Raw genomic sequence first — 17,621 nt, 5'->3', positions numbered from 1 at the left:
AGCCCAACTGAGTTTCTATTACTCCAGCTGGGTAAACCATATTTGGAAGGAATCTGAACTGCAGGACTTGAGTTTCAGTCAAAATCATTTTTGCATTACTTTATTGTAATATAGATTTAACATTTAAAATTTATTAATAAGCCAAACATTAGCTTCAGTGCAGGATGTACTTTACGTAACTTGCCGCACATTCATGTTAGATCTGATGTACATGGAGAAGTGACTGGTCAACAGTATGATTCATAGGAAAAAGCAAAAGCAAGCACCTTTTTACCAAACTAAACGGTTCATGTCAGTGTTTCTTACAGAAAATCAACTCCTGGCTCCAGGAGCTAGTTTCGGTAAGAGCTGAAAGCTACTTCCAGAACAGCCATTTTCTACACTGGCACAAGAAATAGTCTTCAAAGCAAAGGTATGGGACTTCCTTTTTATTATTTTTTTAAGAGACAACCTGTTCTCCTTGTGTTTCCGAGGTGAATACATGCAGTCTTGATCATTCTGGCAGAGGTTAACAAAGAGCAAACAACAGTGGGGGCTAAACAAAAAGCAATCAAAAAGTTGCCAAATATTTAAGGTACAAGCAAAAAAAAAAATAACCCAATGCAACCAGTTTAATATCTAAGCCCATTTTCTTCCAAAGAAAAATGGCACAAATTCATCCATAAGCCAGACAATTTTACTTTTAGATGGTACTAGACAGAATTAATGCTTCAAAGCATTAACAGGATTTATTTCACTGCAGGGAAGGGGAGAAGTAATTTGAACAGGCTCTGTGTATTGACCAGAAGCACCCTTACTCTTCAGTCCACATATGCAGAACTGATAACAATGTGATGTTACCTTTACTACAGGTAATATTAAAGTGTTAGAAATCACAGAGAATAAGCATCTTACTTGTACAAGCCAGTTAATGAATAAACAGAAGAGCTGAAAACTGGTTTTCATACATATCCTCCAGATTTTTCTTTTGGAACAGAAAAATCCCTCCACCCACAGCCTAATAAATACTAACAGATGTATTTAGGTACCATCTTCAAAAATCTCTGTTGAAAATGCAGTCTTCAAAAGAAAACTAGCTTTATATGCAGTACTAATATCTTACATAAAATAAGTCTTATGAATTGTCATTAATAGCAGTAACTGAAATTAATGTATACCAAGCCTCCAGGTGATGTGCAAGTTCAGCTGTGTAACACAGGTGGAGGTTTTAAACAGTTCTTATCATCTTGCTTTGGACAGGTCTTGAACTTGTCCCATAGATTATAGAACCTCTAGGCTACAGTATTGTGCAACTGTCAACATCTTCAAGAGCTCTTCAATATAAAGAAATGGAAGCACCACACAGCAAGATCATGCTCTTAGTAGAGCACTTTGAATTCTGAGAATTTTAGGCACCACTGCTGTCTTGCCTTGACTACAGAATACTAATGAGAGGACACCAGGGTAAAAAAGAGCAAAAATACAGTGAAGTTCTCTTCAAACAGGGAATGTAATGCACAAGAAAAAAATCTGACTTCACAAGCATGTAAGCTAAAGTCTTGAAGAGTTGTGTATTAACACAGAGCTCAAGGTGCCTTAACTTAGTTAGACCACCACAATTCATTAATACTATGAATCCAGCATAGCTGCATTTCATCCAAGAATCAGCCTCTGCTTCCAGTTAAAGCATGCATACCACCTCACTAAATACCCCTTTCCCAAATTTCAGGTTTGGAGTTCTTCATTTTCTTATTCCTCCTGTATTACCCCTTCCCTAAGTATAGAGCTTTAGAGACTCCAGAGCTCTTCACCAAAGACTTGTTGCACCTACATGTAAAAATACTGAGGACACTCTTCCAGCCCAACACATCTTTCACCACTCAGAAATGGATTTGCAGCAGATCAGTCTTGATTTCTAGTTCAGTTTTAGATTATGCTTAAGTTACAGCAGCCAGAGTTCAATTCTGTGAATGTAAGCTCAACACAGAGAAAGCCATTTATCCTTTGTAATTCATCCTTATGGCATGTTTATCCAGAGATTTATAATCAACTTCCAGTTTTAAATTATTTTCTTAGCACTTCAAAGAACCTGCCATCTCCTTCAGGAGGGAGTGACATGCATCACACAATGTTGTTTAAGTTAGTCCAAGTTTCAACAAGTTTCAAGACCAGAAGTCTTACTTGTTAGAACACACCCCTTTTCCAACTATTCCCCCTCATTCCCACCCCTCCCCAGCAATGGGCAATTACTTCACAAGAAATGCAAAATGAGATACAGGTGCACACAAAACCTACCCCTCACTAATACTGAACAGAAAAGCCTATTTTCCAATTACAGGACATCTTTCTCTAAACTTAGGTCCGCACTGGTGCAGTCTGCACTGTTTTAAGATTACCACAAGGATAATACCAATAAGTACATATATTTTATTAAACCAATTTAAAAGCCTATGAAGTTAATTGGGGAAAAGTTTAATATTGCTACTTCAGAGCACTAGAACACACAAAGTGAATCCAATGAAGATCCTTGTATTGAGTCAATATTAAGTATTAATTGCATGACCATCATAGCACCTCTTAACATTATCACACAATAACCAGTTATCAATTGCTTTTAAAACTAAAAAGGGTACAGTCCAATATTTATAACTTGCACACTGTTACTATATAGAAACTAGGTGCATGGTAGTGCTGCAAAAATGGAAGCCTGCAGTTTTGACAAAGATGCCAAGTCATGTTGTAGACAATTTCAGTCAAACTGGCAATACTGTTTAAGCTAATACTTAACACAGCAAGAAATAAAGGACAAAAAAAAAAAAAAGAAGCATTTTATAACCAAATAAACATCTGAAATTTCCTTTCCCTTTAATACAAGTAAGGTCACTTTTAGCCTTGGAACAGATACATGTTTGCCTATGATGATCTTGCTAACTACTACACAATATCTGATGTCCTCTGCTAAGAATATATTTTAAGAAAGCTGCAGTTACAAGAGGCATCTAATGTAATATCTAAAATTTCCTTTATGGCAATTATTGAATTCGTCTTAAACAGTGAGTATGGAAAGATGGCCTCATGTTTCCTTTTTAATAGTACTCTGAGGATCAAGTGGCTTTCAAGCAGCATGGTGGGTTTGAAGTTTTTGCAGTTTAGATCATTCTGTTGCGTTTATGAGTTGGTGAGTCTGTAATGACATCGCCACACTGGGCTGAGGTACGCTTTCTAGTTCCACCATTGTCCAAGTGGAGTGCCATTTCTTCTGATATGAAAGTGTTCAAATCAACATCATGAAGTCCATTTCTCCTTCGACTAGCATTGGAGCCACTGCTCACGTGAGTGGGTGAGCCTGGGGTACTTGAACGAACACTTATACTAGCCATTGCACCACTGAGACCTAGGGAGAAAAAAAGAGGAAGGATTTAGGTCAAATAGTAAAGAAAAGTTAGTTTCCCCGTGTGTGGCAGAAGGGATGACACTTATCTGACTTCTAGAGATAAGTTAAAGGCACTTCATTCTACTATTTGTGCCACACTTCCTCATAGTCCAGACCACACCTTCCCAGCTTTTAATCCATTTAAGTATAACAATTACCAGAACTGCTTCTTATGACATTAAGGTAAGCTTATACATCAAGTTGTAACAGCACACTATGACAAATGCTAGCTCCATAAATATGACATGCTGTTCAAGATGTGTACATACTCAGAGTAGATCACTTCAATGTAGAAGGCTACACAGAAGCAAAATCCCCTACCAAGGATATCCAAGTTGACCTGATTTAGTCTTGTTTCAACCACCACCACTCTGCTCCCTTTCACTGCCTCAGTCAACAGTTCTAAAGAAAAATGCAGTGTGACAGACCTGACAGGTACACAAGAGCTAGTTTGTAAGTTAAAGCTTTATTTCATAGCTAACACTATAAGCCAAGACATTAGTACTACTAGAACTCAGAAGAGCACTTAAACAAGCCAATTGAGACAACCCCCCAAACTTGCTATTGTCAGGTTGATCCAAAACACTTGTCACAGGTACCCTAAATACTTTAGTTTGCATTCAGATTATCAAAGTGTTAATTAAAAGAGAAATTTGTTTCATGTAGAAATAAGACTATAAACAAGAAAATAATGTATTTCATACTACATACTTTGTCTCCTGTAATACTGCTATTACAACTGTGCAAAAGTAGGACACTAAGACAAATTCAGTAAGGGCTGGTATATGAAAGCATAACTCTTGTCAAACTGGAATTCAGGCTCTGTTCGTAGGAACACAGGAGCTCAGAGGTGAGACAACATCTTTACTATCATAACTGCTTCAAATCTGAGTAGTATAAGTACAGTACAAGAAGAGCATCTGCTGGCTTCGGAAATAAACTATCAAAGCTAGTGTCAAGCACTAGTCATGCAAAAAGATGACCAACACAACAAGATCTACATCTGTGTATTTTTCTAGCAATAATAACAAGTAAATGTTAAGCTGTCCAGGAAGATCTGCCTCAATAACTTTCAAAATCTTGAGCCCCAACATTCTCTTCAGTCTCAAATACTCTATACCTCTGTCCAGTCACCACACACCTTGTTTGCAAAACCATTTGATACATATCTTCATGTACAGTCAAGAAGGCAGCCAGAACTCACATGCTGACATGTAAAGCTTAACAACCTACTAGCCACCAGCAGGCAAAATAAGCCTCTTCAGAGGCTCTGTGAAGAGACTACTAGAGCTATTAGACCAGTTGCTAGAAACATCAATTGGAAGGTACAATTTAAAACTATCTGCAGCAATGTCAGGTTACTTTACAAGTCAGGACAGAACCGGCCAACCTGTATCACTGTTGAAAGAACATTTGAAGCTTACATCTTGTAATAGCACAGGCTATGACTGGGCATTGTACAACCACTGGTAGAACCAACCACACATCACTGATGCTTCTTTAGAGCTTTTGCTTACAGCTCTAAGCAGTGTTCCAACAACTTAGAGGCATGGTTTTAAGTTTGATAGGAACCCTACAGATTTTAATAACATTAAAATCACCTCTCCTTCACAACAGCAGAAAGTATTTGAACAGCAGAAGCTGTCTTAGTGAAAAGATAATTCAGAAACAAGGTTTGTTCTAGTAATCCCAGGATTAAGGTCAAGCTTAAACTCAAAACCATTAAGAAAAGAGGTTCCTATACATCTACCAAAGAAAGTAAAGCAGCCAATTGATAACACAAATGTATGTGCAAGTATATAATTTTGAGACTATAGCCGGGATAGGCCACCAGCATGCAAAAATCACAATTTAAAGATAACAGCAAGTTCCACTTCAACGGGCACAACATAGATTAAAGTATTTATCCTGCACATTTAAATGGCTGAAAAACACAGTGCACAGAAAGTAACAATTTCAAATCCAAACTAGCCACAAAAATTTCCCTCATTTTATTATTCCAAGTTCTGGACACAAGTTTAGCATTGTACTTCCACTGAGAATCAACTATTTACACTACTTACCAGCCATTTACTCTTACATAACCCATAAACAAATGGCTGATATACTGAGTTCTATCATGACATCTTTGCATTACAACTATTGCCCAAGTAAGCAGAGAAGCAATATTCAAAACAAACCCCAAAATTGAAATGCGATGTAAGAATACATTTTTGGCATCAGTTAACTATGTTGAAGTAAAGCCTTTTCAATAACACGCATTTTTTTAAATAGCAAATAAAGTTAGAATTAAAAGATGTATCTGTAAAATGCTACAGCATATTCTTAAACAAGCTGTAAGATTCACAAGCAATGCCTCAAGCAGGCAATGACTTTTCAATATTTAGGAAATATTGAATCACTGTACATTTAAACACAGAAACAATCTTCAGGAGATAATTAAGAAGTTCAAGTCTTCAATCAAGCCTCATGTCAGAAGCAAAGAGCTTTGAATTATTACTGAGATAGGTGTACAAGAAAATTGTATCAGTACATGGACTTCCAGTTGCAGTTTAATCTTGCATCTCATATAGGCACTTAATACTGAACTAGTGAGTAACAGTCATTACCAAGTATGCTAACAGACTGAGTGACAATTTGGTATCAGTTACTGGCAGTAAACCATATTTCATAGCACTGCACATCAATCCAGGAGAGCAGAACTGTCAAACGAAATATTTGGATCAGTTTAGGATTGAGTAATCAAGCTAACATAGAAGAGTCCAAAAGAAAATTCACAGCATGCACCGAAATACCAAATTGCCACTTCATAGAAACAACATCTTTGAAGACACTCAGCAATGCAATTGAGAAGATCTGCTTTTGTTGACAGAGAAAGCATCTTTCAGGAACTGTGATCCACAGTTCATTTTTTCTTTGAAAACTGTTGTAATGCAAAGAGGAATCCTCAAAGACCCATTTATTGTGAATTATTCAGAGTTTCAAGTTTTCAGTGTATTCAAACCTCTTCCCAAAGTATTTACACCATTTAAAGCCATAAATCAAACAGAAATAGATACCAGGAAATAGTAAGATGACTGTTAGCAACACTATTTCATAACCTCAAATTTCTGTATCATGACTAACATGACCTAATCACAGGCACATCAGTTGTCTATGCAACAGTACAGAGATTCAAGCAGCTACTAAAACAGACCTCATGACCACCTCTAAAGCCTCACACTCTCCTCTTTAAAGGCAATCTTGATGTGTGGTGGTTTGTTGTTTTTTTTTTTTTTTTTTACTAGAGGCCTTCAAGACAGACACATAGCACTCTCTTCAAACTTCAAAGGACTGAAGTGGAGGGCATATCTGAAATATTCTGCAGTATTCTCATTCCTGCCGTATCTTTCAGTCATCAACAATATGGCATTTCATAGCCATTAATTTCACAACGCACTGCTTTTACCTGAAGCTAAATTCTAAATCATTGTAATACTAGTAGGAAAAGCTGTAGTTCATAGACAGTGTGACCAATAACAGCTAATTTGTAACTAAGTACTCTCCAAAAAGTATCAAGTTATTAAAATGCTTGGCTAAAAGTCTGTTTTATGGAGTATGAAATACTTAAGGTACATAAAGCTGCCAACATTAGGTTTATCAACACTGGCCTAATAAACTGTATGTAGTATTTTATATGCACTTTAATTCATAATGGACATGGTTATTCAGGCCACTACCACTATACAAGATATGGGATAACTACTGTTCAGTATAGTAGCAGTACTACCTATTGTTTTCCACAAATTGTAATCAGGAAGTATCAAAACCCATTCACATTTAAGTGTGACTGAAGCAGGAATTAGTTAACCTCAGATAGCTACAACACAGCATGCAGATAGATTCTTGTCACTCCTGTCTCATATTCACCCTTTCACATTACTGCTCAAAGAGCAAGTTTAGCAGTACCTACAAACACTGCAACTATGATAGCTACACACACACACACACACACCCTTTAGCTTAAACTCTCTCAATCTAATCTGAACTCTGTCCTCCCACCCCCTCTTCTACCAAGTGCTCCTTCTCCACGCTGGTAATAACTGCTAATGTCTTACATTACAGTTTAATACTTTGAGAAGTAAGGGGCATAATGGAAGTCAAAGGGTTTTTTTTAAAGAGGCCAAGCCACACTCTTACAAGCTAGAGCAAGGGCTAACCCCACTCTAAAGAGACTGAATCACATGAAGAATACACAGAAACAGTAAATCTAATAAAAAAACCCAAAACAACCACACAAACAAAAAAACACAACCACCACTCTAACACTCCCTTCACTGTAGTGTTGCCCATTCACTTAATTTGTAGTTAAGAATGCTCACATCCAATGTATTTCAGCATTGCATTCCCAAGCTTGCTTCTTCCCCTTACTCAAATCATAGCATTTTTTCCTCTTACACTTGGGAGAATCTTTTCTAAAAGATGGTGCACATCCTAAAATAAAAGACCAAAGCATTATTTCAAACATGGATTGCACACAGCCACCAGCACAGCAAGCCTTCATACACTGGCTACAGCCAGGCAATAAGTGATCTGGCACACATCAGCTTTTGGGAATGCCTCTTTAGCTCAGTTTGATGCAATTCTGTCATTTGAAAGACTTCTGCAGAACTGGATATGGCAATACACATCCAAATAGTAAGGGAAAATACACCCGTACCCATGCTAACTACAATTATGTATTAGGGAATGGTGAAAGTTAAAAACCTGACTTTGTGATGCTAAACAATGAAGGTATTTACCTTCTACCACGTCTTAAAATGCCTCATTCTTAATGTCCAATTCTTTAAATTCTGCATCATCAGCTGTAGAATTCTTCAATTTTCAGAAAAAGAAACCTATTATCTTGAGCTAGCTACTCAGCTTCTCTCAAAGACTTTAGTTCAGGTATCCATACTTCAAGTTTCCACCAATTCTGTTTCAAAGGTTACCAATCAGTACAACAACAAAGCTGATATTAAATGCAAAGATTTTTTTTTATTATATTTGCTGGAGTTAACACTCTGAAGACACTGCTTAAACCCAAAAACCCACTCTCAAGTACCCTTTAAGGTACACTTTACCTAAAGGATTCAGTAACAGCTGCACAGCATACATGGCATAGTTACAAGGAAAGATAGATCATAAACACCCTAAACATTCTTGTGTTAGCATAGTTTTGTCATGATCATTTTACTTTTAGCTACCATAACAAGCCTTGAAAGCAGAACAATAGAGAAGCTTCCTTACAGCACAAAGACTTTGATAACTAGTATCACAAGATTAAATACTGGGTTGAAAATCCCTAGCTTTGGTTAAACTGCCAACTACTTCACAGAGCTGTATTACAGGTCAGCTATAACATTTGAGGTAAAAGGCCAAGAAACCAATCTTAACAGATTTATTTTCAAATGCAGCATACAGTTTTAAGATTGTACTGGTATCTGAAGATACTCTTCTCTGATGCTTTTGTCTAAGGAAGTATACCTAGAACTGTGTATTCCAGGAATTATACAGATATTAGCTACTCGGTGACTACAGCTTCTATCAAAGTTTTAAGACTTGGTTGTCAAGAATTTACAGGTTATTTATTAGTTATTTCTCCACAAAGAGCAAGATAAGCAAATTGCAGCACCATGGTCTTATTTTGAGAAGTGAATGAACCATCTCTGCTTTCACCAAGTTTTATTTGGTGTCACACATTCATACCTACTCCTGCTTCACTAAAAGAGATCTTGCTCCAGGCAGCAAAACCCTAGTATATTATCCCTTAAATCTAATCCAGCCCATCCATGTTACCAATAAATGACACCATTCCCACAGGTAGCCTACCAGCACAAAACAAAGCCTCAAAACAAAAGCCACAAAACACTCCAGTCAAAGTGACCCTTAAACCCTTAGGCCTGATTACTTACTGAGACTGCCACTCACTATCATCAGGTTGTATCCTCACAATACCTAGAAGCAGCAATTATTGCCAGAAAAGGATAAGCACAGCCCTAAAGAGGGCATTTATCTATACACACCTGAAGATCCTACCCAGGTTTCAAACTCAAAATGTAGTTTCAAGAAGCTCTATGGTAAAGAGAAAAATAGTTTGGGAGATTATCCACGACTTCATTAATGATAAAGAGGGGGAGAAGCTGAATGAATGTAGATATTGTAAACAACCTAAAAACAGCTGAGGTCAAATACAAGCCTAGTTACTAAAGGCTTAGCACAACAGCATTTGTGTCAAAGACTAGACTGAAACTGGTACCAAGAGAACTTAACTCGGAAGGTGACTGACATGAATCTTGTCAACCAGCTGATGAGGGGAAGAGTGCATTTCTAGCCCCTACAGTGCCAGAGTGGGGAACTTCCTACAGTCCTTGTGACCCTGTATTAGGTTATGAAATATGAAATAAAATATTATAGCATGGGAGTCTTGAACCATGATGTATAGAGAAGTGACTTCCATGAACCACCTCTATATGAAGTGGATGTTAAGAAACGATAGTACATGAGAGCCATATTACCAATAAAAATGTCTGAGTTTATTCTGCTTGAGAGCTCACTGTGTTGAAGCAAGTCTACTTGCTTACTCCCACCTGAGAGTAAGCTTTTACAGTTACAAAGCCAGTTGGCATGCCAGAGTCACCTATGGCATCAGAAAGCAAGATACTTTTCAGAGGGTGTATATACCAGGTGAGAGTCTGTTTCTGCAGTTCTCATGAAACTAGCTTTACCTACTGAATAAGCAGTACTGGTGCACAGAATTCTCTATCCAGCTTCCAATATGAGGAGGAAAACTGCCAAAAACTGCATGATTGTGTGGAAGCATGTTTGATTTAAATGGCAACAGAGCAGCCAGCAAGCAAAACCAGAATTAGGCTGTCACATAGAGAGTAACAGTGTCTGGTTTGTGTATCTTGAGAAACCACCATAGCACAGCAAAAGCAAAGACTGCATTTTCAGGAATCCACTAATCTAATTAACTCAATTCCATAGCTCACACAAAACTGAAATAGTAGAAGTCTCCTTTACATTTCACAAGTTGTACTTTTAGATAGCTTGACTTTTTCTACTACCTTTTAGAATTTTACATGGTATAAACCCTATGGGTGAGCTGCTTCATTTCACCTCAGGAACAATTTAAGCAAGTGATAAAAATATTCTATACTGGACTATTAACTAATAGGAACAAGCTACCAAATACTGAGTTCTGAAAAGGAGAAGAGATACACCACCACCATTGCTGGTGATGGCAAGAAAGGAAATTCAGTACCACACTGGAAGACACCTAAGCCTGAAAGTGAACTAGAACTAAGTTCTAAACAGGACTAAATTATTGCAATGACATGCAAGTGAGGTATCCTTTCTAGGGTACTTGAGGTAGAATGCTAAACACCACACTACCCAGCAAATAACAAATGTACTACAGTGAAATATAGTACCCCAGAGACAGAAGTTTCACACAAATTCCCTCTCCAACTCCACAAAAAATTGCTAGCTACTTGCTACTAGCCAAATCTAACATTTATGAAGTTGCTAGCATAGTATTATTTTCCAAAAACTATTTGCTTTAGCATTGGTATAAATGCCAAATCTGATCAAGCTTCAAACATACTACCAAGAGTTGATACTTAACTGTTGAGTTCACAGCTGTAGAGTATTACAGAGCCAAACCTCATTTTTATCTTTTCTTCAAAACACTGGACTATGCACCTTTTTAGGGGCTAATATGCCTTATATATGCAAACACTGATTCATTCTCGAGCAGAATACAAACCTTCAGCTGGAACATCAGGTACATGATATGGAACCAGCAATGGCCACAAGCCAGACTTGCTTTAAGAACCTCCCCCCCAAAAATTTTAACCACGTAGCATTAAAAAAATATATATTGTTACCATGCAGAGCTATGGCTTCACGGAAGGGTTGCAAATCAGTCTCTACAGATGAACTAGTTTCTGTTGAAGTAGCTCGATTAGGGGATACTACAGTCAGTCTTGGGGGAGCTCTAGAATTTCTTGGAGGAGGAACTTTCCCACATAGGAAGCTGATCAAGTCTTCTCTACGAATAGTTCTTCTGCGTTTTTTAACCCAAGCTAAGACATCCTTATTCCGACGCTGATAGCCAATCTGAATTCCTACATCAAAGCTTCGCTGATGGACATCCACACTTTCTGCAAGGAGACAAAAAAAAAAAGGTGTTTTAGTGTTACACATATAGCAACATATAGTATGACACAGTGACACTGCTTCCTGTCAACCATGGAGAAGTAATTCTTCTACATGTTATTGTAACATAGTACCAGGTCAGTTGCAACAAACTGGCTAGTACTGAAGTCCTATTAAACCTGAAAAGGGTATTAGCTAGAGTTGCATCCCCTTTGCAAATCAGAAAGTCAACAGCAACTCAAGCACCACCAAGACTGCATTTACCATACTTCTGGTCAGTACTTTTACAACATATATTGCCATTAAAACCACACTTTGAGCTTGTCAGTCTGAGGATGGCACTCAAATTAACACCATGCACTTTAAGAGACACACAAAGTGCACCAGGAGAGCCAGGAAACCCCACAAAGATTTGATTCTAATAGACAAGGAATTTTCAGGAAACTCAGATTTCTTTAGAGTCCTTCGAGTTTCATCTGAATTTCAACTGCAGAGGCAATTCACTAGAGGACACAGTTTTAAAACTAGTTAGAACAAAAGTGTCCCCAGTGCCTTTTTATTAGGTAACATACCATTTACAAAGGAAAGCTAAACAGTTTCCTTCCCCACTTAGACCCCACTGAAAATTTTACATGCAAAAGTTTTAAGCACATTATTTGCAATTAATCCATCTCCAAAATTCAATGCCATTCTCCATTAGTATAACTAGTCACATCAGTTACAACTGTGCCTACAAGAAGTACTTCAATGCCTTGTATGACATTGCTTCCAAAGTACTGAAGATCATACTAGCTTGAGTATACTTCAGCCAACAGCAAAAAACCAAACTGTATTCTGTACTCAAATATGCCCATCCTGTCTGTCATAAATTTCAGCGCTTTGTGAACAGCTATTTTAGTTTTATAATAATTACTGCTATATTGCTCTTCATTAAAAGACACCAACATACCCACTCCAATTCCACTTTATTTCCATAGTTAATCTGGGAGAGAGACGATTTAAGACAGCTTTTTATGTACCCGCTCTACCAACTGAAGTCCACATAAGAGCCATTTGCCCAGAAAAAATTGATTTAAGAACAGCTGTCCAAGCTATTGGTTTACAGGTGAAGAATGACCTACCTATCTAATCTGGTTATCACAGAACAAAAAAAAAAATCATCACTACTAAATCCTATTTTTAGTCTTCTGTTCCAAGGCACCACTGTGATGGACCACAAAAGAGATCAAAACCTACACTAGCAGAAAGCAGCCTTTCAAGCATAAAACATAGTGAAAAACCATCTCAAAGTGATAATTCCAGAGGGGGTTTATAATATAAACAACACAGGTACACTGAGTAACTAACTTGTTAAGTGTACTTTTAGGCACTCTAAGAGTATTTTGCCTATGCTGCTTTGTAATCAAAAGGCTAGAACATTTACAAATGCTAATTCCTGTGAAAGCAATGGCAACATGACAGACCATTTCTCCAGCTATCTGATACTCCACAGAGGCTTAGACTGTAATACACTCACAGTAAAAGCTACCTAAACACTTTGGTGCCAATATGAAAATTGATAATATTCCTTTAATCAATTCCAGAAATACAATGAGAAAGTCCTTCTGTGAGATGAGAAGCCCACCTTGATAACAATAACCTCCTTTCCTTGTGTTTGAGAATGCCTTACAAAGGACTTAACCAGTTAGGAGGTCAAACTCACTGACTGTTGATACAGCCTGGGCAAGTTTTAAGCATCAGGACTCCAGGAAACATTAGATTTTTATGTTCAAAGCTACAACTACTTTGTATACAAAAGTCAAGCTGGCAAAATACAAGCATTCAAGCTACACACATTCTGAAAATTAACATTAGCAAACATTCAGCTTTATAAAACTAAATTACAGGTTTACAAGTCTTATTCCACCATAAACCCAAGACTTCCTATAGTGGCCTTCAATTCTGAATCTTGCATTACAAGTCATGCCTTCATTTATTCAGTGCAATCCAGAAGATAATCATGTGTCTTTAAGTGCAGCCACCAGCACCAATCAGAACCACTCACAATCCAAGACCTGCTCAGTGTGGTCACTGAGATGGTATCACTCATGATATTAAGCTTTTTCATCTATTTTCAGGAATTAAAAAAAAAAAACACTGACATTCAAGACATGGTATTATCCTTACATACTATTCCTCATGTAGTTCTTGTTATAAAGACTTTTGACACCTCAAAAATATAAGCATTCATTCCTCAGATCAGAAACCAGCTGACAAGGGCAAGAGGCAGTTTGTGGTGTTCAGTTTACAACACCAAGTACTTCTCCAATGTTTTTAAAGAGTCCTCCAAAACACAAATGTTACTGAGCATGTCAGAAACAATATCTTTAAAGACCCAGGTTCATCACTAAGGAAAGCAAATCCACATTTGGAGAATTCAACTTATCTGGTAGGCAATTATCTAGCTGACTCTACCCATGTTCTCAATAAATTTCTACCCATTTGGAAGCAGAAATGTAGAACTGAAAGACAGCAGTTCTAAGTAACAGAGGTACTTCAGCACTTAAAGATCTGCTTGAAGGAAAGACTTGTTTCAGATGTTGCTTTCTAAAGTATTACATTACACCTGACTAAAGACAGCTTCCTACTTAAATTTTAGTTTTCCTGTCACCACATACACACTCCTGTTAATCACATTATTGCAAAAAAATGGGGTTCAGTTTTGCCTATAGCACAAGAAATCAAATTATTTAATGAATAAAAAGCCTAACTCTTTGTAGTAAAGATGCTGTAAGGGAGAGCAATGCCATTTGTAAAAATAAAAAATAAAAAATAAAATAAAAAAGACTAAAATTATTCCAGGCTATTGGCACTACCTGCTGCTACTCTAGCACCATGCTCAAGTGACTCATGTCCCAGACCACTATCTAGTGACCCACTCCCTCAGGCCAAGGCCTACCCTGTTACATGACATGCTACCCCTTTATATGACCTGTAATATATACCCAACACTTAAATGCACTTTCTACGGAAGTCATATCTGGCAGAGAAGGTTATGCATCCACATTTCTTCCTTGCTCTGTTCACATCTATTAGAAACCTGTTCAGCCATCACAAGCACATTAGGAAGTTAAATTGCTTCAGCAAATCCAAAAATGGGAAAACTGGAGACAAATGAAAGATGCAGACAGAACTATAGGTAATGCTGTACAGACCAAGAAAAAAAAGCAATATCCCACAACTAAAAATAAAAAAATTAATCAAACCAGAAGCACAACTTGGACATTAAAAGCTTTATTTTCCTAGAAATGGAAGACTAACAGTGGGAATCACACCATGCCAATTTAAGCTTCCACTGATGCAGATACCATTTCCATACAGTTTTGGCTTGGTTTCTTGGGGGGTATTTTGTTGCCTTTTTTTAACACACTGGTAACCCCTGTTTCCTCTGCACACAAGAATTCTTGTGACAACCTAAAGAAAAGCAGGGCTCAGAAACAGATACAAACTGGAACACACAGGAAAACAGCACTATAGAAGAACCACATGCAGAGTGCACCCTTACCAAAGTTTTGGCTAACACTGCTTTCTTACAGCCACCCTGGCCACAGTCACAGTGACATTCTAGCACTTACATTAGTAAGCTTAGGAAACCACACTGTCACAAGATGACGGACCACACATCTACAGAAAATTTTACAAACACTAAGCCCAAACTATGGTTCATTATTTAATACACTATGAAAAAAACAAAATGCAGGAAATTGCAGTACTCTAATAAACTATTGCATCTTCCCTTAATTCACAGGCCTGCACCACATATTATAAATATCCTCTTTTGAGGGTCATGAAGTAAAACAGCTTTTAAATTATTAGTCAGTGACATGAGACAACAAAAAAGATTCAGCTACTGTCAGCTAAAGGGGCCCAGGGAAAACTTTCAAGATACAGGAAGCAGTCTCGTCTTAGATTTTATCAGGGTGAATAAGAGACATTAACAGGTCCTGCTTATGAGTAAGCCGGGGCAGGAGGCAGAGTCGGGCCCGGCTCAGCAGAGAGGGCTGCCAGGGCAGCAGAGGGAGGGCAGCCCCTTACCTTTGTAGAGGTTGGTGACCGCAGTGGCAGCGTTCTGGAAGGGGACCCAGAGGGAAAGCCCCGGCTGCTGGCACACCCGGTCTGCAGGGAGGGAAGGACACACGCTGTTTATTTTGGAGTCACCAACTCCGAACGGCCATGTTAGGTTTCGCCATTTTGTTCCACCTTCCGAAGGCAACTCGGGATCCGGGCCGAGAAGTGCGGGCCGGCAGCGGCCCGGGCCCAGGACCGGCAGCAGCGTTGCACCCAGCCTGCCGGGAAAGCGGACAGCGCGGCCCCCGCCCGCAGCCCCCGGCGCACAATGGGGCCGGCCCCTCACTTCGCCATTTTGTCGGAGCCTCTTCCCTGGGCTGGGCGTCGGGAGCTGCCGCCGGCAGGGCCGGGCTTCCCGACCGGTCCCCACCCTCCCTGTCCCCGGAGCCCGCCGCTCCCCGGGCATTCACAGTGCTCCCCCCGCCGGCCAGGGCCCTCCCGGCGCGGCCCCCCGCCGAGGCCGCTTTCAGCCGAGGAGACCTGCCTCCCCGGAGCCTCCGGTGCACGGCCGAATGCCACCGGCCGCCTTTGCCCTCCCGTGCCAGCCAGGGTGATGGTAGGCCTGGCTGATGCCAGAGCCAGCCCTCGGGTATCGCCGGCCCAAGCGCTCCAGCGGTATACGCCGCTCCGTTGGAGGCGGCGAAGGGCGACGTCCGGGCTGCGGCCTTGGCTCCCCCTCACGCCATTTTGTTTTCCCGTCTGCCTCTATGGACGGGCGCGGAGCCCCCGGGCCGGAAGCCCGCTCCTCCCTCTACCCAGGCCGCCACATCCCCTTTGTGCCGTCGCGGCCCCGTTCCCACCCCACCACCAGCGGCTCAGCGGCGCCCACCCTGCCGCCACCTCCCTGGGCCCGGCCTCGGCCCCGAGCGAACCGCTCCCGGGCTCCACCGCCCGCCAAACCCCGTCCCCCCCCATCTCTCCCGCGACGCTCACCCTTGTAGAGCTGCGCCACAGCGGTGGCCGAGTTCTGGAAGAGGTGCCAGAGCTTCTGCTGCTTGTGCTCCGGCTGCGCAGCCTCCTCGTCTTGCAGCTCCGGAGCCAACGCCTCCTCCTGCTCGGCTTCAGCCAGGCACTGCCTCTCCCACTTGCTGAACCAGTGCTCAGGCCCGTGCTCCTGGATCTCCGCCTCGCCTTCTTCCTTCTTGTCCTCCATCCTCCGGCCGGCGCTGCGCTCCTCGCCGCCGCGCAGGCTCGGCCCCGTCACTCAGAAGCGCTCGCCCGTTCTCCGCAGCTGGGCCGACTCTACCTCAGCCCCATGGCGCCGAGCCCCGACGCCCGGCCGCCGGCTCCAAACACACTAAGCGTCGGCACCGCCCCGAGCGCAGTAAAACCCTGTCGGAGACACCCGGGAACGTACGTCCGCCCAAAAACCACCCCCAGGCTTCGATTGGCAGACATGACACCGGCACCCTTCATTTGAATGGCATCTCCGTCTCTCATTGGACAGCCATCACGTCAATCATGCGTGACGTTTGAAGGGGGTACCCGGCCGCAAGATTGGTTACACCTTCATACGCCCGTGCGCAGTGGCGTCAGCCGCTCGGCGCAGGCGCAGTGGGCTCCTCTCCCTCGGAGCGGCGTGGTCCCGCCCCCTGGTGTGGTGCGTCGGGCTGTCGGCGGCTCCGCCTGGCGGCGCCCCTCACCGGCCGGCGCGCTGGGGTCGTGGTCGTGGCGGGCAGCGGGCGGCTGGCTGGGGGCACGGAGCCCCCTCACGCCCTCCGCGGGGCTGTGCGGGCCGCGGGGGCAGGGCGGGGCAGGGCAGGGCAGGGCGGTGTTGCCGTTTTGGTGCTGAGGCCTTCCCCAAGCGGGATGAGGCGTTGCCTCGCCTCGGGCTTCCCCCGAGCCGCAGCTGTCGGAGCCAGAACCCGTGAGGTGGCGGCGGCCGCCGCGCTACCGCTGAGCGGCAGAGCCTCCCCTGGAA

General features: G+C 41.3%; 1 protein-coding gene across 1 annotated transcript; it reads right to left on the bottom strand.

Moving 5' to 3' along the window:
* Nucleotides 1-413: 413 nt before the first annotated feature.
* Nucleotides 414-17,049, bottom strand: HAPSTR1 (HUWE1 associated protein modifying stress responses). The gene is made up of 4 exons (XM_005150702.4): nt 16,634-17,049; nt 15,668-15,748; nt 11,323-11,598; nt 414-3,373 (listed from the first exon to the last, which is right to left on the bottom strand). The coding sequence occupies exons 1-4, from the start codon at nt 16,851-16,853 to the stop codon at nt 3,129-3,131; spliced, it is 822 nt and encodes a 273-aa protein (XP_005150759.1). The 5' UTR covers nt 16,854-17,049; the 3' UTR covers nt 414-3,128.
* Between the last annotated feature and the right edge of the window lie 572 nt (nt 17,050-17,621).

Source organism: Melopsittacus undulatus, chromosome 8, assembly GCF_012275295.1.
Source record: "Melopsittacus undulatus isolate bMelUnd1 chromosome 8, bMelUnd1.mat.Z, whole genome shotgun sequence".
Lineage (NCBI taxonomy): Eukaryota > Metazoa > Chordata > Aves > Psittaciformes > Psittaculidae > Melopsittacus > Melopsittacus undulatus.
This window is presented reverse-complemented; position numbering and strand designations above follow the sequence as displayed.